The 21,655-nt window shown below is 41.4% G+C and overlaps 1 protein-coding gene across 2 annotated transcripts in view; it reads left to right on the top strand.

The window, feature by feature from the left end:
- The window catches only part of LPIN1 (lipin 1), a 164,961-nt gene extending 144,005 nt beyond the window's left edge, over positions 1-20,956 (top strand). For both annotated transcript variants that reach the window (XM_006880671.1, XM_006880672.1), the window contains 4 exons: positions 275-427; positions 13,686-13,800; positions 14,682-14,785; positions 20,797-20,956. In XM_006880671.1, coding sequence (XP_006880733.1) covers positions 275-427; positions 13,686-13,800; positions 14,682-14,785; positions 20,797-20,956 — 532 coding nt within the window. The remainder of the gene's footprint in view (positions 1-274; positions 428-13,685; positions 13,801-14,681; positions 14,786-20,796) is intronic.
- The last annotated feature ends 699 nt before the right edge of the window (positions 20,957-21,655 follow it).

Raw genomic sequence — 21,655 nt, 5'->3', positions numbered from 1 at the left:
GAGAGAGAGAGAGAGAGAGAGAGAGAGAGAGAGAGAAGGATTGATTGATTTATAGGTTGAGATTAAGGTAATTGCAGCATATTTATATACTGGAAGTAGCCGACAGAACGGGCGGATTGGATATTGCGTGTTTGTAATGAGGGAGAGAAGGGAATCTGAGGGGTGTGTGTCTCACTTCTGGAGAGTTAGTGGACTGGTAAACCAGGGATTGTGGATATAGAGTGTCCTGTAGTGTGATGCTATTAAGCATGCATGTTTTGTCTCTGTTTTTCAGAAATGGATACAAGTTCCTCTATTGCTCTGCACGCGCTATCGGGATGGCAGACATGACAAGAGGTTATCTGCACTGGGTCAATGAGCGGGGCACAGTGTTACCCCAAGGACCTTTGCTGCTGAGCCCGAGCAGTCTCTTCTCTGCCTTGCACAGGTACTGCCCTCCCACTCCCACATCTTTGGACAGTTGATGCCCACTTACTTGCTAACTGGAAGGTTTTTCAAGAGTAGTCTCTTAACTAGTTGTAATCAACAATATCCACATTCCAAATCAGGCACCAGAAAGATTGTTGTGAAATGCAGGTCTGGCTTGACCACTCCCTGCTCACCACCCTACCTCGGCCCCTTCCGAGATCAGTTCCATATTCATTAGCATGGTGTAGCATGACCCTTCATGATCTGATCCTGCCTCCTGTCCCATTTCGAAAGCTCAGTCATCTTGAGCTGTCTCTGTTTTCCAGAAAGAGAATTCTCTCCTTTGACCTTGTGTACATGCAGTGCCCTGTTTTTCAAATAGCTCGTCTTCCCTTCTGCACACTGCCTGCATTGCCTGGCTAAGTCTTAATGGCTAAATCCTTGAGTATCAACTTGTATCAACCCACTGACAGCACCCATCTGGCCTTTGACGCCTATAACACTCGTTCTGTTTTTTCAGAGCTATAATTACACTTTTTATTTTGATGGTCTTCTAACAGACCATTAGCCAATTTCTAACTAGCCTTTTTCCCTTTTCATCTTTCCAGTTTTATTCAAAGAAACCAAACCAATCTGGCCTTGGCCTCATTAGATTGGGGGAAAGAAAACTTGATGTTCCCCTTTCTCCCAGAGCATCATCTAGTGTGGTCAGTTGAGCCTGCTAAGGAGAATTTTTTGTTGTTATTTTTGTTGTTTTCTTTTTTTAAGATTTTTTAAAATTTATTATTAATTTCAATGAAAATTTACAGAGACTTTGGGTTTCCATTCATTCATTGTTGCACTTTTCTCCCCTCCCAACCCTTCCTCCTAGTAAACTACTCTCTTGGAAAAGTAAAAGACAAATTCTTTAATTGTTTTACAAACACTTCCCCAGGTCCACTCCACTATGCAGCCTTCACTCTGGACTCCTGTCATGACAAAAATACCTAATCACATATCCCTTTTAACAGTTTTCTCCCTCATCTGTTTCAATGAAGCATACATTTTTTTTTTTAAATTATTTTGTGTGCGTGTACCGTCAAATCAGATCTGACTGGTACAGGAGGATATTGCGCCTCCTTCTCCGGCAGAGCATCTGGTGGATTCGAACCGTGTTCCTCTGGGATTGCAGTGCAGCTTCTTGCCACTAGGCCACCAGAGCTCCCTGAAGCATACATTATTTATCCCATCTTTCTCAGTCTCTCCCCAGCCCTGATGCCAGTCCTGTTTTATAACAGTGGCACCATGCAGTATTTGTCCTTTTGTGACTGGGATATTTCACTCAGCATAGTGCCCACCACAGTCACCCATTTTGAATAATATTGCATGAGTTCCTTGTTTTTTCAATGCAGTGTAGTATTCCATTGTGTGAACAGACCACAGCTTCCCTATCCATTCGTTTGTTGATGGGCACTTAGGTTGTTTCCAACTCTTTGCTATTGTGAACAAAGCCGCGATAAACATGGGTGTGCATATATCTGCTTGTGGTCTCTTCGGGGTATATTCCCAGTAGTGGAATTGCTGGGTCAAATGGTATCTCTATTTGCAACTTTTTGAGAAAGCGCCACACCATCTTCCACAGTGGTTACACCATTTTACACTCCCACCAACAGTGAATAAGGGTTCCAGTTTCTCCACAACCTTGCCAGCATTTGTTGTTTGCTGTTCTGTTAAATTTTGCTATTCTGACTGGGGTGAGATGATATCTCATAGTTGTTTTAATTTACATCTCTCTTAGAGCTAGGGATTTTGAACCTTACTTCATGTGTTTGTTAGCCATCTGAATGTCTTCTTTGGTGAAGCATCTCTTCATATCCTTTGCCCATTTTTCTATTGGATTATTTACCTTTATTTTGTTGTGGTGGCTAAGGAGAGTTTTAACTATAAGGTAGTTGTGTCTTTAAGAATGATTGAATGGTTTTTAAGATGCTGCCTGAATTTGGGTCAGATTAGCTTCTTGCTGTTGCTAACTGTGCAAAACAAGGGAAAATCCAGATGAACTCCAAACATTGTTTGATTTACCTTTTTAATTACCTTTCTCATTTTTGTTTTGTATCAATAATAATGATTTTTTGTTTATTTAGTAAAGGAGCTTATATCAAACCTTTTGTTACGTTCTTGGGTCAAAATTCAGGCAAAAGCCTATATGGGCCCTGTAGTATATTTCAAGTCATAAGAACTGTTTTAACAGTGGAGCTTCAAATATGTTGGTGAAATGGTGTCTCCAGTCATGCTGGCTGTTCAGAACATGCTACTAACATAATTCTAAGGCTTTGCAAAGGAAGGTGAAGAGCTGATGTTATTACTCTGACATTCTGCCTCTGAAGAGAAATTTAAGGTGTTACTTGACATTTTCCCCTTTTTTATAAATACCACTTTTTTTGCCTATGAGGGATTATATTTTAAATCAAGCAAGCAAACAAGTGAAACCCCTCACAATTTGCTCTCTTTGGAGATGGAGGTCCTTCTCATGGCACATGGCAAACAGGATGGTTCCTGCTACAACCAAAGCCAAACCCACTGCTGTTGCATTGATTACAACCCATAGTGACCTTACAGGACAGAGTAGAACTGACCATTAGGACTTCCAAGCCTATCTATCAGTCCTTATGGAAGCAGGTGGCCTTAGCTCTTTCTTGGAAAAGGATGGGCAGTTTTCTCCCATGTGCTTAACTGCCTCTGAAAACCCTCTGGAAAGCTATGTGTTGATTCTGATTCACGGCGCACAACAACAACAGCAAGGAGGGACAGAAGCATTCAGCCATCAACACTTAGTAGCAGTGAGGCCACTTGAACCGTGTGCTCCCAAGACTCCTTTCTAGCTGCAGTCGTATCAGAGCCATTACCTGTGTTAACCGCTCTGCAGGTATTCTAAAATTGATGAATAAATCTAGTGAACACAAATGCCCTCATGATTTCTATTAGTCTGCTGTATTTGTTTGCTATGATCTACTGTAAAGAAGTCCTCAAAGTGAGTGGTTTTGACAGCAGAGTTATATTATCTAACTATTCTGGAGGCCAGCAGCTTGAATTAGGGTGTTAGCTCATCCATGGTCCATGCTCTCTCTGGAGGCTTAGGGGGAAATACTTGTTTGTCTCTCCTCGCTTCTGATGGCTCTTAAGTATTGCTCAGCCTGCCGATGCATTGCTATTTCACATGAACATTTTTCTTTTGTCTGACAATTCGTGTCTCTTCCTTTGTTTTAAAATATGATCTCATTTATAGTGAATCTCTAAAATTGAGCTCTGGTAGCCTGGTGAGTAAAAAATTGTACTGCCAACCCAAAGGCAGGTAGTTTGACTCCACCAGCTACTCTGAGGATAAAGAAACTAATCTCTTTCTGTGTAATTTACAGTTTGTGAAAACCTGCTGGTTCTGACTTGATGGCAATAAGAGTGTGTAAGAGAAATCAAGTATAGCTAAATATATAGAAGTAAAAGTAGATTAGCGGTTATTATGGATATTGGATAAGAGGAGGTAGGGGGTCAATGCTTAATGGGGACAGAGTTTCTGTTGGGGCAGTGACAATGTTTTGGAAAAAATTAATAGTGATGGTTATACCATATTGTGAGTGATCAGTGCCATTGGACGGTATATTTTAAAATGGCAAATGTCATGTTATACATATTTTAACCACAATTTTAAAAAACGGTGCTAGTTTAAAAAACAACAACACGCCAAACAACCCAGAATATCTGCTTCAGAGCAAGAGAAAGTCTATATGTACAGATCCAAAGTTTTCAATAATAAAAAGCAGGCAAGATGGCCTGGACAAGTTAAGGAGAGGAAGATCACCTGATACTGTGGTTAAACTGGAAGGAAGTCTTTTAGGAAGGCTATAAACCTAGCTGATTTAGCTTACCAAGTCAATTGAATTTCATGTACCTGCCTGTGCCTCTCCCACAGTCAGAGCAATTGCAGGATTTTTCTCTAGCTTGGAAACAAACAAACAAATAAACCAACAACCCCACCACAAACAGAATACCCTGAAACTTAATTAGGAAGTAGTTTTCTAAAATAATTTATCTACAACTACTTTCCCATTACATTGGATTCTGGAGCAGACCATTATGTGATGGAGAATCCAGCATCGCGTCTCTGTCATATTATGATTCCCAATTTCAAATAGAAGTCCTCCTGCTGTTAGGTTAGTTTCTGTCCTCACCACCTTTCTCAGGATGTATGACGTCATGGGAGGAGACTGCCCTGCATTCTTCCAAGAAGCAGCTGGTAGGTTTGAACACCCAGTCTTGCCGTGGCGCGTGCAGCCACCAGAGCTATTTGAAATGACAGCCAGTAGTATCCAGAGTGTCTTCACAAAGTAAAGATGGAAGATGATGTGAGTTTATAGGGAGGGGGCAGTCAGACTTGGATTGTATCATGAACCAAGTGGACGTCTTCAGCTTCTCGAATAATTGGTAATATTACTAGAGAGAACTGGAAGACATCTTCAAGTTGAACAGTCTTCTAAGGAAACGGCTTCTAATTAAGATATTTTTTTTATACTTTAATAAACTATAATTATAATTCGATCAAGCAGTTCTTTAAAAAAAAGATGTTTTCAACAAAAAGATATTAACAATCAGATCACTTTTTAGCACCATACATTGTTGTTAAGTGTAATCAAGTTGACTATATCTCAGAGTAACCACACCCACTGTGGCGCCACCTGCATGATTTCTGCCATTCTTCAGCCTGTTGCTGCAGTCACTGTGTCAGTCCACCTCATTAAGGGTCTTCCTCTCCTCCTCTGCTTTCCTCTCCTCCTTTCCCAGCATGATGTCTTTTTCCAAGGAGTGACCCGCCCTCACGTATCCAAAGTATGTGAGATGAAGTGTCATCATCTTTGTCTCTAAGGAGCAACCTGGCTGCACTTGCTCCGAGACAGACTTGTTTGTTCTTTTGCCAGTCCATGGGATATTTCGTACTCTTTGTCAACACCACAATTCTCCTGTCATTCGTATTCATGGTACAACTTTCAGGTGCATAGGCACACATTGGAGAAGTCCTCAACAGCAGATTTTCCAAATGCCGCAGTGTCTTATTTCTGACCAGGGCAGAATTCAGGTAGAAGGGAAAAAACCAAAAAACTAAATAGGAAATACTGGGTTCCAGGAGTTCTGGTGATATAGCCCATAAGAAGTGTCTCTGCCAATTCTTTGAGGGGTTCTGAGGAATAAAGACTGACAGTCTCCTCCTCTGTGGTGTATAGACTCTGACTATGATGACATAGTATTGAAATACAGTAAACTGGATTTGAGTTTTCTTCACGCAGTGCTCTTCTTGTCATTGTTTGCCGTAGAGCCTGAACCAACCCACGGCCGACCTTCCAGCAGGGTTTCAGAGGCAGTAAGTTGAACGAGAGGAGCTTGCTCATCCTTCTCTTGAGAAGCAGCTGTTGAATTCAAATTGTACACTTGGTTTTAGCGTCAGGACCCTACTCAGTTGATTTGGGCACCCTCGTTAGGGTCTGTTTTTAACCAGTTACTGCTCCTTGGGAAAATCACAGTGTTCCTTCTGAGCAGTCTGTTTATGCAAATAAAAAAATGGCTGTCAGGCAGTTGGTTTTGCTGAGGAAAGCTAGAAAGTAGCACGGTTGTGGACATCATTACCATTAAAGAGGGTATATTCCTGATCCCTACTGCTGATTGCCCAGTATCCCTGGTCACCAGACAGTGCAAAGCCTAATATCTCTGTCTCTTTTTTTAAAAAGAGTGATTCAGATGGGTTTCAGACTATTCTATTCCACTTAGGATCTCTCTTGATTGATAACATTTCCACAGTCCCTGTTACAGCACAGGGTCACGTTCACAGACACGGGGATCTCAGGATTTCAACATAACCTCGAGGGGTCAGCACAATCCAATGCCTAACACCTCCAGACAAGATACTTTAATTGGACCCAGTTCTGATTATAAGGCCAAACTTTAAATTGGAACGAGGAAAAGTAGTACAGTTGGTGAATATACATACAACACGGTCTGCAAAAATAAGCTCTCAGCAGGAACTGCACAAGGGGTTCTGAGTTGGACTCCCCCAAGCTATACTCTGTGACTGTGGGGGTGCCTCCTTTTCACCCTTGTATCTGTTTGCTTGAGTGCTCAGTAAGGGGTCAGATTAGAAGATCCTAGGGTCCGTTTCAACTCTAAAGTAGTAGATTTCTAGGAAATATGCTTAAGAAAAAAATTGGGAAACCTTTTTGTACACGAACTCTTGGTTTGGGAAGCTGCTCTGATTAAGGTAGAAATTGGATCTGAGCAGTGAATTAGTTCTAGTTCCCTACCCTGTTGTGGAGACAGCTGTTCAGACGATGTCCATAAATGCTCCATGACTACAGTGTATGTTCTTAATAAATAGGACTCTAGGCTCCTGGGTCGCCGCAGTGATGAGCTGAGCTGATGGGTAGGACCAATTAGCCTCCGCTGTCCTCCCCATGGCTCTAGGTTACTGAGCAGGGCTGAGCTTCTGGGTTTAGTTGGGCAAAAACAGCCTGGCGTCTGTCTCTGAGAAAGAAGACGTTACTCTGCTGAGTAATCTGGTTTTCCCTTTGGGGTGTTCTGAGCTGTTTTGAGACGTGGAAAATGACATCTATATGTTGTTAGAATAAAATTACTAATAAGGTGAAGTGAATCTCAGCGGCTGATTGCAAATCTAAAGGAGCAAGGAGCTTGGACATGCTAAGGTCGAATCTACATTGTACCCCGGAGTTGCTCTCGACAGCCTTCACTCCCTAGGGATCCTAACTACCAAACCACGAGTCATGCACCTTTGAAGCAGTTGGTGGCATGGGGCCATAGAGGCCTTTTCTTACTGTACACTACTTTGTATGTGTAGGTGAATGCAAGCATTTTCCTCCCTACCCTCCGTCATACTTCCTACACACACACACACACACGCACACACAGTGTGATTGAATCATGCATTGACATTCCCCATTCCCCCCCCCATTTTGCTAAAAGAATTTTTTAATTTATTTTTTTATTACTATTATTATTATTAATTTTAATGGAAAATTTACAGAGACTTTGGATTTCCATTCATTCATTGTTGCACTTTTCTCCCTGCTCCTTCCCCCAACCCCGCCCCCAGTAGTACACTCTTCTCTTTGAAAAGTAAAGGAAAAACTTGGTCTTTAACTCACTGGCATTTGTAACTTAAAATCACAGTCATAGGTTCTGAGTTGTGAGATGCAAGCTCCTTATGGCCTAGTGGTAAGGAGTTGCACTGCCAACTCAAAGGAACATAGTTTGAATCCACCAGCTGTTCTGCAGGAGAAAGATGAGCAATTTTCACTTGTGCAATTTTCAGCCTCTGAAAACTCTGCTGCAGTTTCATCTATGACACAAAATGACAGTATTGTACTGTAAACGAGGGCCTGGAGCCCACAGAAGTTAGTACTCTGCACCAGGGTGCAATTTCTGGTGGTTTAGTGGTAAGAAACTGTGCTGTAATCTGTAAAGTATGCAGCTTGAGTCCACCAGCTGATCCACAAGGGAAAGATGGACAATCCCCTCTCTGGTGATTAACTGCTTATAAAAACCAGCTGGAGGGTCAGTTGTCCCTTGATTCTGACTCACAGTACTTAAAAACAGCATATATATCTGTCTGTCTATCTATCTATCTATCTGCTTGAGCCTGTTGTTGTAGCAACTGTCAGTCTACTTTGTTGTGGGCCTTCATCTGTTTCACTGCCCTCAGCTTTTACCAAACATGAGGTTCGTCCTTAAAGACTGGTTCCCCTTGATAACATATCCAGAGTAACATGAGACAAAGTTTTGCAATCCTTGCCAAGAAGGAGCATCCTGGCTATATTTCTTCTAAGAACAGATGTGTTCTTCCTTCTGGAAGTACATGTTGTTGTTGTTATGGGCTGTTGAGTTAGAACTGACTCATAGCTGACCCTCCAGTGGGTTTGTTCAGGGGCTTGGAAATTCCGTGGGAAGAGATTGCTGTCTCTCTTCTGTGATAATTCTGGTGGTTTTGAACCATGTGCCTTTGGGTTGGCGGTGCAGCTCCTTGACTCTGGGCCACTAGAGCTCTTTCATAGTATATCTAATATTTTTCACTACACTGCAGTCCATAGGAATCAGTTCCTCTTTATGTTCCTTATACCTTGTCTAGTTTTTCCATGTATCTGAAATGATTGAAAATATTGTAGCTTTTTTTAAGTCAGGGGCACTTTAGTCTTCCAAGTGACAGCTTTCCTTTTTAACACTTTAAAGAGTCATTCTTAGGCATTGAGATTTTAAAATTTTATTTATAAAGTTATGTTTATATTTCATGAAAATGCTTTTGGGTTTTGAACATTGATTCCCCTTCCTCCAGCAATCTTCGTAAAGTCTTATTAATACTGATTAATACACCTGCAGGGTCTTTGAATTTCCTGTGGAAATAGATTTATATATATAAGTGTAAATAATAGTGGGCATATTTTTTCCATTATTTTTCAATAACTCTAATTTTTCTTAACCTCACTGCACTGAATAGGAACTTGTAGTATAGTGTTGAATTGAAATAGCACGAATCGCTGCCATTATGTCACTATTAAATACAATGTCTAACACAACTTTATTGATTTTTTATTATATGAATTTATTTACAAAATTCAAATCCATTGCTTTCAGACTAGATTCTTCTAATTTCCCTCAACCCCCCATCAAATTGTACAATCCCATGATTAATCCACACTCCCCTTCCCACATATCCTCATCCCTCTACTTCTAATCTCCCCCCTTGGATCCTCATACTCATCCTACAATAATAATATTATACAGTATTTATCCTTGTGGGACTGAGTCAGTTCACACAGCATAATCTCTCCAGTCCCTCCAAAGTTAGGTAATAATTTATAAAATCATTGCTCCTGCGTGCCACATCCATTGTGTGAATGTACCATATTTTCTCAAACCATTCGATTGTGATTAGACATTTTGGCTGTTTCCATGTTCTTGTGATAGTGAATAACACGGCTATGAACATTGGTGTACAAGTCTCTGTTTGTGCCTCAGTTCTCATTTTCTCAGGGTATATTCCAAGCACTGGAATAGCTGAGTCATATGGAATTTCTACGTTCAGCTTTTTGAGGAAGCGCCAAACTGCTTTCCAGAGTGTTTGTACCATTTTTATAATCTCACCAACAATTTATAAGAGTTTCCATCTCACCACATCCTCTCCAACATTTATTACTTGTTGTCCTATTTAACTTTGCCACTGCTACTGGGGTGAGATGATATCTCATTGTGGTTTTGATTTGCATCTCTCTTATTGCCAGTGATTTTGAGCATTTCTTCATGCTAACAGAGCTTTTAAGGCGCTCTGGTAGCCTAATAGTAAAGAGCTGGGATGCCAACTGAAGACAGTTCAAATCCACCAGTTGCTCCATGGGATAAAGATGGACAATCTGGACAATCTCCTTGCATATGATTTACTGCCTCTGAAAACCCACTGTAGAGCCCACTGTAAATGTTTGCTCTACAACCCATAACACTAGCACAATATAGATTTTGAGTGTTGCTTTTTGTTCCTGATATAAAACTTTTCATCTGATTAGATGCTAAATAATAACAAGTAGTCTGTGTCTATTATTAGATGATTTTTTAAATTTATTAATGTTAATGTAAAATTAATATATTGTAAATATTAATCTATAATGCTTATAATAACCTCAATTTTTATTCCCTACTGGGGTCAGTTTACAGAACTTGGGTAGCCCAAATGGTTTAGTACTCAACTGTTAATTGAAGGTTGGAGGTTCAAGAGTGTACAGAAGCACTTCCGAAGAAGGTCGAGCAATCTATTTCCTAAGGGGCAGCCATTAGAATTCCCGTGTCAGAGAATTCTACTTTGACATACATGTGGAGCCATACTTTGGAATTGACTCCATGGAAATTGGTTTCCACTAGTTGGCTCCATTTACACATTTTTAATTTAGGATTTTGCATTTGTGAATGAGATTGTCGTTATGTGCAATGAAATTGACTATGATCTTATGAAAAATAGCTCTGAACCCTCCCTGATCCTGAGCCAATCTCAATGTTTCCAGCGCACTTAACCATTGCCCCAAAGGCAGTCTGTCTCCTCCAGTGTCTTCTTCTGCACTGTCCCTCCACCCTTCCAAGCATGATGTCCTTCTCCAAAGACTTGTCCCTTCTGGTGCCATGCCCAACGTATGTGAGACAGAGTCTCAGAATCCTTGCCTCTAAGGAGAAGCTTGGTTTCACCTTCTCCAAGACAAACCTGCTTGTTCTCTTAGGAGTCCAGGATATCTTAAACACTCTTCTCTCGCACCACAACTCAAAGGCATTGATTCTTCTTCTGTCATCCTTAGTTATTGTGCAGCTCTCTTATGCCTAGCAAACAGTGGAGAAGACCATGTCCTAGATTAGGTGCACCTTAGTCTCTAAACCGCCATCTTTGCTCTTTAACATTTTGGAGAGATCCTTGACAGTAGATTTTCCCAATGCAACTTGTCTTTTGATACCCTGATTGCTGGTGCCAAGAATATTGATTGTGGATCCAAGCAAGATGAAACCATCCCCAAATTCAGTCCTCCTTTCTCTATTTATCATGATACTTCCTTTTGGCCCAGTGGTAAGAATCTTTTTCATGGTGTTGAGATGCAATCTATATTGAAGGTTGCCCTTTGACCTTCTGCAGCAAATGCTTCAAGTCCTCAGTTTCAGTGAGCAAGGTTTTATCATCTGCATAATGCAGGTTGTTAATGAGTTATCTTCCAATCCTGGTGCCATAAAGTTCCCCCCTCTCAAATGATCTGTTCATTATATAGATTGAAAAAGTTTGGAGAAAGGATACATCTCTGAGACACTCCTTTATTGAATTTGAACGATGCAGTGTTCCCTTGCTCTGTTCAGACAACTGCTTCCTGTTCTAGATACAGGTTTCAAATGAGTGCACTCATTTTCTGGGATTCCCTTTCTTCTCAATGTTAGCTACAATTTGTTGTGGTCCACACAATCAAATGCCTTTGCAAAGTTGATATAACACAAATAGACATCCTTCTACTCTCTACTTCAGCCATGATCCATCTGACATTAACAATGATATCCCTAAAGCCACAGCCTCTTCTAGATCCAGCTTGTATTTCTGGCAGTTCTCTGTTAATGTACTCTTGTAGTAATTTTTAAAATTTTATTTATAATCCTCAAGATTTTGCTTGCATGTGATATTGTTCATTAATTTCTACACTTGGTTGGATCTACGTTTTTTTGGAATGGGAATAAATATGGGTCTCTTCCAGTGTGTTGGCCAGGTAGTTGTCCTCCAGATTTCCTGGCACAGCCTGGTGAGCACATTCAGGGCTCCGTCTGTTTGATAAAATACATCAATTAGTATCCCCTCAATTCTTGGAGCCTTATTTTTTACCAATTCCTTCAGGGCAGCTTCAGCTTCCTTTTTCATCATAATTGCTTCAGGATCAAAGGCTACTTCCTGAAAAGGTTCTATATCAGCCAGTTCTTTTTGTACAGTGACTCTGTGTATTCCTTCGAACTTCTTTTGATGCATCCTGGAACATTTACTATATTGCCCACAGCATCTTTAAGTGACTGCAACTCGAGGCTTGCATTTGTTGTTTAGTTCCTTCTGCTTGAGAAATACTGAATGAATTCTTCCCTTTTGAGTTTATGACTCCAGCTCTTTGCATATTTTGCTATAATACTTTTCTTTGTCTTCACATGCTGCCCATTGAAATCTTGTGTTCCACTCTTTAATTTCCTCATTCCTGTTCTTTGTTTTGGATTCCCAGCCTTCTAGTGCAATATTCAAAGTCTCCTTTGACATCCATCTTGGTCATTTCTTCCACCTCTGTCTTTGTAATGATTGTTTTTCTTTTCTTCGGTCATATTATCATATTGTTTTTATTTTTTTAATAGAATAATCCTTTTACTCAAATACTGCTTTTGTCTTACTTTCTCTCCTTCACTTCTGAAATTCCACTTAGGTTAGTTCTTTTGCTTATTTTTCTTCAGGATTACATTTCTATTCTGCTTGGTTTTTTTTAGAAATTCTTTTTTTTTTTAATATTCTTAGATTTATTTCTCAACTTACGGTGTATATTTTCTATTGCTTAATAGATTTTCTACAACAGTTTTCTTCCCCCACCCCCCTACATCCAAATATAGTCAGACCTTGGTTTGATTGACAACTTGAGTGACAACTCACTCTTCTGGACTATTTAGAGAAAAAGCATTTTGCTAGTTGAGCTTCAAGACAGTGTCTTAGTTTTCTGATGCTGCAGTAATATAAATATCACAAGGGGGTGATTTGAAAGAACAGAATTTCTCTGTGGTCTAAAAGTTTGAACCACGGTCCCTGCTGTGCTGATTCTTTCCTTGTCAGCGTTGTTATTGTTATGTGTTGTCGTGTTGACTATGACTCATAGTGACCCTCATATTTCAGAGTCTCTGTCTTGTGCCGTGTTCATCATCTCTGATACACTTGAGCCCATTGTCACAGTCACTTTGCTGACCCTTCTTGGTGAGGGTCTTCCTCTCTTACACTAATTCTTCAGCTTTCCAAACATGATGTCTTTTTTCAAGAACTAGCCCCTCCTAACAACATGCCCAGTCCTCCCATAGCTCATCTGGTGTCCGTTCATGAGTGTTAAACCTCAAACCTGTTCTTGACATGGTTTTTAAATTCAGGTGGCATAGACTCAAGGTCATATTTTGGGGTTGATGGATTTAATTTTGTTTAGCTTCAATTTGAACTTGCACAAGAGTAGTTGACGGTCTATTCTATAGTCAGCACCTGGCCTGGTTGTTACAGCTGATATTTTCTCCCATCATGTAATCAGTCAAATTCCTAAATGGTCCGTCAGGGGAAGTCTATGTGTATAGTGGATGTTTTGTTTTTTTTAAAAGGTAGTTGCAATGAATAAATCGTTGATTGTATAGGATTATGTCTTCATATTTGTTCATAGTTTTCTTTTTCAGATTTTGTTTTTGAGATTTCCTACTTCATAAAATGACTTTGAGAATGTCTCCTTGTTTCCCATGCACTGTTAATTGTTTTTTAGTGAAATGATTTTCCACAGTGGCTTGTTTGTGGGATGACTTTAAGTCTAGTGCTTTCATAGGACCAACTGGCTTATTCAGATTTAATTTTTTGAAGATGTGGAAATATTCTTAGTGTAATGCAGTTTTGAATGTTAAAAATAGTTTTGCTATTAATTAAGCTTGTCCTCTCATTCTGATCCATTATTTATTTATTTTAACAGAGAAGTGATTGAAAAGAAGCCAGAAAAGTTTAAAGTCCAATGTTTGACAGACATCAAAAACCTGTTTTTCCCAAATACAGAACCTTTTTATGCTGCTTTTGGAAACCGCCAAGCTGTAAGTAATAGATGGGGTTTATTTGTCAGAGCTCTTGAAATGACTACCTTTTCTGACAACAGTTATCTGTGTTAACAGTGGCATAAAAAGCCAAATTCTCAGCCTATATTCTACCAAAAAATAGCCTGGGAATTAGCCCTTTGTCTATATTTAAAGGAAAAGAGACTTTAAAATTTTTTCATGAACTCTAGTTTTCTTTAACGATTGGCAGGTTGGTTTCAATTTGAAGCATATGATGTGGACTGGAGCCTCCACAAATTCTGGCTTGTACTATCCAGTTGCCTAATTTAGATGCCAGAGGCTCACACTTTGGGTTCTCTCTGAGTCATATGGCTGCCTGCTTGCTTAAAAATAAGTAAAATAATAACATACAGTAGATTTGGGCACTTCTTTTTTATCAGAAGGAGCTTCCAAAACCAACCTTAGGACAGGAGTTAAGTCGGCATTTCAGTAGAATATTGTTTTGTATGGTATCACAGTACTTTGAGAATTTACTAGAAAGTTCAGCATTCTGGCGAGTCTCTTTATCTCTTTACATATGGACCTATCATTGGATATTAGTTGCCCACTAAGAAAATGCTCCTACTTTTGGAATCATGACAGAGACTATGGGCCAGACCTTTCCATGTGGGAGAATTGCAAGGGGACACAGTGTAGGTTATCCATTGTACAACTCAGTTCTTGACCAAATAATGGAACTGAGGTCCAGAGAATAAAGTGGATTGAATTGCTTCACACTGGGGATACTCTTTCTCTACAACACTTGGGGATATAATTTGGTTAGTGAAATTTTTAAGTGGTGTAGGAAATGAGAATTAGCATGTGTTTGTTTTTATGATTTGTTTTAAATTAACACTTCTAATGGCCTTTACTATACCTAGGATGTATATTCATACAAGCAAGTAGGAGTGTCTTTGAATAGAATATTCACTGTCAACCCCAAAGGCGAGCTAGTGCAAGAACACGCCAAGACCAACATCTCCTCGTGAGTACTGCGCATGCTTTATGTCTATGGTTTATTGCCAACCCTGCCTCTCCTCCCTCAAATCTTGGAATGCTATTTCAAAGTTTACAGTATCTCTTTTGATCGTATTTTAACTGCCCATATTTCAATCTTAAATTCCTATACCGACAAAATGTTTCTTAGCTTATTGCATTCCCCCACCCCCCCATTTAATTCTTGGCAACTTAAATAAAATTCCCTCTGGATCCAAAGCTTAAGCCAGAGGTTAGATTCTGCTACAGCAGAGAATGGAGTGAATCTGTCAACTTGTGGTTTAGATTTGTCAAGTTAGTTTTGGAAGTTCAGTGTGTAGATTAGAAATGTAACCAGTTGCAAGTGTCACGTGAAGCTCTGTTTGAAGGTGAGGATCTGCTTATCTCTTCATATCCCAACCTATAATATTCTTAGCAGACACATTTTTGGGTAGGTATAAAAATGCCTCTTACATTTTTGATCATAGCCCAGTTTGCCAGAGTCAGTGGGCTAAGTTGGATTGCTGCTTTTTTAAATAAGGCATTCTAGTGGGTTGGATCTATGTCTTTCAAAATGCCTCAGTTTGGTTTCCTAACTTGTTATATAGTAGAAAACATGTTTTCATTCTGTGAGAGATGTGTTTTGAGGGTGCTTTGCCCACTGGTGACGTTGGCCCAGGCAGACAAGTATCATCCTGCTTAGTCCTTTTTGGAGGCTGGGCCGCCTTTGGCCTGGTCATTGTAGACCTAGAACATAGCCTCTGGTCTGAGTGACCCCAAGGAGCCTCAGGGGAGTTAGACTTGGAGAATTGTTGTTGGTTCTGGTGGCTTCTTCAGGTTTGCTGTCTCCAGGCACATCATGTGATTTTATGGTAGAAAACCTGATTCCCCCAAGAGCAGATCTGCACTTTGAAGATGATCCTTATTGTAGCTGGAGTCTGATTTAGCTTAAAGTCGGGCTGTTTCAAGCTAGTGCAAAAAATTCTCCAGGCATATAGAGAGAGGGGGAAGATGGAGCCCAGGCCCGTCTCCATCTTCCATTTTGTAAATCAGTGTCCACGCCATGGTCTTCACAATTACTTGCTATACATCAGAGAGCTGGACAATGACTTAGGATGACAGAAGAAGAATAGGTGCCTTTGAGTTATGGTGCTGGAGGAGAGTTTTGAACATACCATGGACAGTCAGTTTCTTCTTGGAGGCTAGGATTTTGAAGCTCCGTCTTACATATTTTGAGCATGTGACCAGGAGGGACCGTTGCTTGAAGGACATCATGCTCAGAAGGGTGGAGGGACAGCGCAGGAGAGGAATTCCCTGGATGAGATGAATTTATACAGTGACTGGAACAATGAGGGCAAGTGTGTCGGAGTCAGTGAGACTGGCTCAGGACAGGGCAGGCTTCAGAGCTGCTGTACACAGGGTCACTATGTGTTGCAGGTAACTCAGCAGCAAAATAACAACCACAACAACAGATCAGCGTCAGGCTGATGTCTGATCCATGGAATGACTGCAGGGACTTTGTTCTTGAAGTTTTTCCCCCTCCTTTGCTTAAAATTTACCCGTCAGAAATCTCTCTTCCCACTTGAAAGGATTTCTCCAGTTTGCACAAGGTCTAGGATAGGCCTTGTCTAAACCTTTCCTCTGACGATGTGTTTCTTGGAAATGGCAGGAAGGGACTATTTATTCCTAGAAAGCAGAGAAGTGGCAGCCTTGTCACAAGGGAAGGGGAATCTGAGGCTTTGCCCACAGGCCTGGGAGGGTAGTCCATTACTGAGATTTTGGAACTAAGATGCACGCTTTGACCATGGCATGACCTAGTGTTGCTCTTTGAATGAGAGAAACCTTTTTCATGCCTTGCCACAGAGCATTTTTGTCTAATGTATAGACTGAGAGGTATGATTATTCCTACGAGAGGGCAACTCTTCTGCCCATGGAGACGTGCATATTTCCTGGCACAGAGCTTAGTACCGAACCATCTCTAAGCTAAGAAGGTGCTTGTTCCTCTTGGACCTGGTACCATGTCGGAGAAATCGTCTGAAATATCTTTAACTGAATTGGGGCCCACATACGATAGAGAGGTTTTGTGTTTGAGAGTACTAGTCTGTGAGACCTACTTGTTCTGAAGGAGCCCTGTGTGTAAAGGATGGGCCAGGAAGAGCCCTAGAGATGGAGTTCGGCTCTCACTCAGGGCATGTGAGAGTGACCTTGAATCTGGTGCCCAGCACAGCCTGGCAATGAACTTCTCCCTGCCAGAGGGACCATCCTCCTATAGCCTCAGAATTCAGACAAAAAGGCCTGAAAGCCAGGAGGTATTTTTTAATTTTGTTTGTTTTAATACCCAGAAAAGACATAATGCTTGCTCATTAAGTGAGATTTTCCCTATTTTGTGCAAGCACATTATTTCTCATAAGTCCTTTGGAGGTCCTTTATTAAATACACACATTCATTCTTGTTTAATGTTATTTTATGCCTCAGAACATACTAATTCCTGGAGTTTGGATTTCAAAAGCTCTTTCCAGGGTCTTAGGAAATTGAAACTGGAAAGGGAGCCCAGTGACTGTTGAGGGCACTGTGGGTGTGCAAGAGAGGAGAGGGCGCGTCAGCATCTCTGCTTGGAGGCATCCAGCAGTCTGAAAATGGAGCAACTTTGCTTTTTTTTTTTTTTAACAAGCCAAAATAACCTATTATTCAGTATCTTCTTTAAGATACATAGAGAACAAAATGAGAGAAATTGTGCTATGTTTTGACAAACACTGACCTGATTTAACCGTACACACTTGAAAGATGCAGCTCCTGAGGCCCAGAGAGGGCAAGGGACTTCTCCAAGGTTGCCCAGCAAAAGTCAGTCAAAAGTTGAGTTTAGGTCTTTTAAACCCTCATGCCAGCCAGGACTTTTCCAAAGTCATGCTTAAAATTTATTGTTGAATAAATGTACTGAATGCCTCGTATGGAGCCACACATTGGTGCATACATTGTTTTATTTAGTTCTCATATTTTATGAACAGGGTGGTACCATTTTCATCACTATTGTTGTTTTTAGGTGCTGTTGAGTTGAGTACAACTTATAGCGACCCTGTGAACAAAAGATCTGAACCCTGCACCATCCTCACACTTTCTGACACACAAGAGCCCACTGCAGCAGCCACCATTTCAATCCTCCTGGTTGAGGGTCTTCCTCTCCTTCATTGACCCTCCACCCTCCCCAACATCACGTCCCTCTACAAGGAACAGCATCTCCTAGCAACATGTCTAAAGTATGTGGGGCAAAGCCTCATCATTCTTGCCCCCAAAGAGCATTCTTGCTGCTCCATATCCAAGACATATCTGTTTGTTCTTTTGGCCATCGATGGGATGTTCAGTGGTCTTCTCCAACACCACAGCTCAAAGGCATAAATTCTTTTTCTGTCATCCGTATTTATTGTGCAGGTCTCCGATGCATAACTAGTAATCGGAAAAACAATGGTCTGAATCAGATGCACCTTAGTCCTCAAACTGACATCATTCCTTTTAAATAATTTGGAGAGGTCCCTAACTGCAGATATTACCTCTACAATGTGTCTCCTTATTTCCTGACGGTACCAAGGGTGTTAATTGTGGATCCAAGCAAGATGAAGCTATTGACAGTTTTAATCTCCTCTCCATCTATTATGACACTGCCTATTGGTCTAGCAATAAGAATCTTTGTTTTCTTGATAATTTGAGATGCGTTCCATACTGAAAGCTGCATTCCTTGATCTTCTGCAATAATTGCTTCAAGTCCTCCTCGCATTCAGCAAGCAAGGTTATGTCATCTGCATAACACAGGCTATTGATGAGTCTCCCTCCAACCCTGATGCCACATTCCTCTTCATAGAGTCTAGCTTCTTGGATAATTTGCTCAGCATATAGACTGAACAGGTATGGACCCAGAATACAACCGAGACACACTCGCTTCCCAATTCCAAACCATGCAGTTCTCCCCTGCTCTGTTCACACACCAGCTTCCGATCCAGGTATCTATGTTCCTCATGAGCACAATCAAGTGCTCTGGGATTCCCATTCTCCTCAGTGTCAGCCACAGCTTCACAGTCAGAAGTCTTTACATAGTCAATAAAGCACAAATAGACCTTCTTCTCGTATTCCTTACTTTCAGCCAGAATCCATCTGACATCAGCAATGATATTCCTGGTGCCATAGCCTCTTCTAAATCCTGCTTGAACTTCTGGCAATTCCCTATGCAGAAATTGAGGCTTTCATTATTGGGGCTTAGAGAGATGAAGCAATTTTCTTAAAATCACAAATGTTTTCTTATATCAACCAAATAAATGACAGATCTGAAGTTTACATCCCTGTTTCCTTGACCTTCAAGGGCTTGAGGTCTTCTCATCATGCAGTAAAGCCATCTCTGTTAGATGGTCTAGAGATGTCTTTTATCTCTGATTCTTTGCCATGCTCATCTCTTCTGTCCCCCCTTGACCTACTCTATTCCTCTTCGTGTTTCCTTGGTGGCAAAGCCAAGACCTACCTTTTCCACAAAGCCTTCTTCAGTTCCTTTGCATGTTCTTTGATCGCTTCTCTGATCTCTACCAACTTAGGAAGAAATGATTCTAGAACTGCTTCCACTAGGTTAAGCTGGTGATCAGTGCTTTTTTGTAAGGGGGAGGGTTAGGGGACAGGGCTTATTGAGATTTGAAAGTTTGCAGAGTTAATTGGGTTTCCATTCAACCATTCATATAGCTTCTATGATATAATTTTAACATATACAATGTAACTATACTCTCTCCCTTTCCCTGTTATTGTCATTTCCATTAATCCATCTATCTGACCCTTTCCACCTTCTAAGCTTTATCCCTGGGAAAATGCTGCTGCCTTTTTAATCTTATATGGTTGATCATTCTAAGGAGTTAGTGACTCATAGACATGTCTTACCATATTACTACTAGTACTGAAGAGCAACGATGTTAGTCTGGAGACTAAGGTGCACCTGATACAGGCCATATTTTCGCAATTACTTGCTATGCATCAGAGAGCTGGACTAGGGATGATAGAAACAGAATTGATGCCTTTGAGCTGTGGTGCTGGAAAAGAGTATTGCATATACCATGGACTGCCGGGAGAATAAACAGGTTTTTCCTGGAGAGGGTGAAACCAGGATGCTCCTTGGAGGCAAGGATTCTGAGGCTTCGTCTGACATACTGTGGGCATGTTGCAAGGTGGGATCAGTCCTTGGAGAGGGACATCATGCTTGGGAGGGTGGAGGGACAGCGCAGGAGAGGAAGACCCTTGATGAGATGAATTCACTCCATGACTAGGGTGATGGAGTGGGCATGTCAGAGACAATAAGGTTGACACATGATAGAGCAGGGTTCAGATCTGTTGTACAGAGAGTTGCTATGAATCTCAAGTGACTTGACGGCACAAAATGACAACAGCATAGACATATCTATTTTCTAAAATGAGCTGTGGTGGCATAATCTGCAGCATATTTGGCCGCTAACTAAAAAGCCACATGCCTTCAGCCGCTTGAATCCACCAGAGGCTGCTCTTCTAGGGAGACAGATGGGCTGTTGCGATGCAGCCTTATAGACCTGGTGGAGGGCTGCTGTGGGTCGGACTTGGCTCAGTGGCAGCTGCTTTGGTTTGGTTTTATTATTTGGTTGCAAGCTGAACAAGTGAGTTTTGTTCCATCTTTGAAAAGTGGGTAAGGGCCACCCTCTCAGGGTTTCTGCCAGTCTCTATCAAACTAGTAAGCTGGCTATTTTCCCATTTCTGAGTTTCATTCTACATATTTCACCCACTCTCTCCAGGACCTTCCGCTTTGATCCCTTGTAGGGTTGCCAGCTGCGGCAGGTGGGCACCATTTATCCTTCCAGTCTGAGGTGGTGGCGTATGGGGTTCCCATGGCCTTTCAGAGCTTTGAGGGAAGGACCATCTCTTTCTCCTGACTTGGAAGCACAGTTCTGGGGGCATGGTAGATATTTTCTGTGGCTGGGATCAGCTGGTGTCATTCATTGGCATCAATGATTTCTATTTTCCTTCCAGGTATGTGAGACTCTGTGAAGTGGTTGACCACATTTTCCCATTGCTGAAAAGAAGCCATTCTTCAGACTTTCCCTGTTCGGATACTTTTAGTAATTTCACCTTTTGGAGAGAGCCGCTGCCACCTTTTGAAAACCAGGATGTTCATTCTGCCTCAGCATGAAATGTACCAAGCAACCTCTGGACATCACTGCAGAAGACTGAGCATCACACAGTAAAGCCTAGCTTGTAACCCTTGGAGCTGGGCCCTGGGAGATGTGCAGTCATTTGCTTGAGAACAGAAGGAATTTAGAAGTGTCTCCTTCTCCCTCACTAGCCTGAGCAAGGGTGGCATTTCTAAGTGAAATATGGAGGGTGTGTTGTGGACGAGCATCCGGGCTGCTTTCACGGTGTGGGGAACATTCCTGGGTTATGACTGAAAGGCCCCCGCAGCGTGGCGTTCCCAGCCTGCTCCAGCAGCTAATGTGCAATATGGGCCCGTGAAACCCAAACAGGGGTGACTGTGGGAGCGTTGTCCCCACTGATGACAGTATCAGTTAAGGAAAACCACATACGTACACTTTTTGGAGAAGACCGAGGCAGGGGGCACACTTTATTACTAGCAATGTTTGTGCCACCTTCTAGTGCATAGGGTGGGGCGGGCGGCAAAGGGCCACTGTTGTGAATATGATGCCTCTTGGAAGGGAACGCAGCCCTCGCTGGTTTTGAGCACCAGCCCTGTGTATGTTCTCTTACAGTGTCTGCCTATTGGCCCAATTTTTAGGTGATAAATTCTTCAATTCCTTTGGTTAAAGATAACCTAAGTAATTGGCCTCTCACCTCTCCCCTGTTCTTGTGGCTAAAGGCTGGAACATTTATGCCT

This window comes from Elephantulus edwardii, unplaced genomic scaffold (assembly GCF_000299155.1).
Source record: "Elephantulus edwardii isolate Elephantulus edwardi_28Jun2011 unplaced genomic scaffold, EleEdw1.0 scaffold00009, whole genome shotgun sequence".
Taxonomy (NCBI): Eukaryota; Metazoa; Chordata; class Mammalia; order Macroscelidea; family Macroscelididae; genus Elephantulus; species Elephantulus edwardii.
This window is presented reverse-complemented; position numbering and strand designations above follow the sequence as displayed.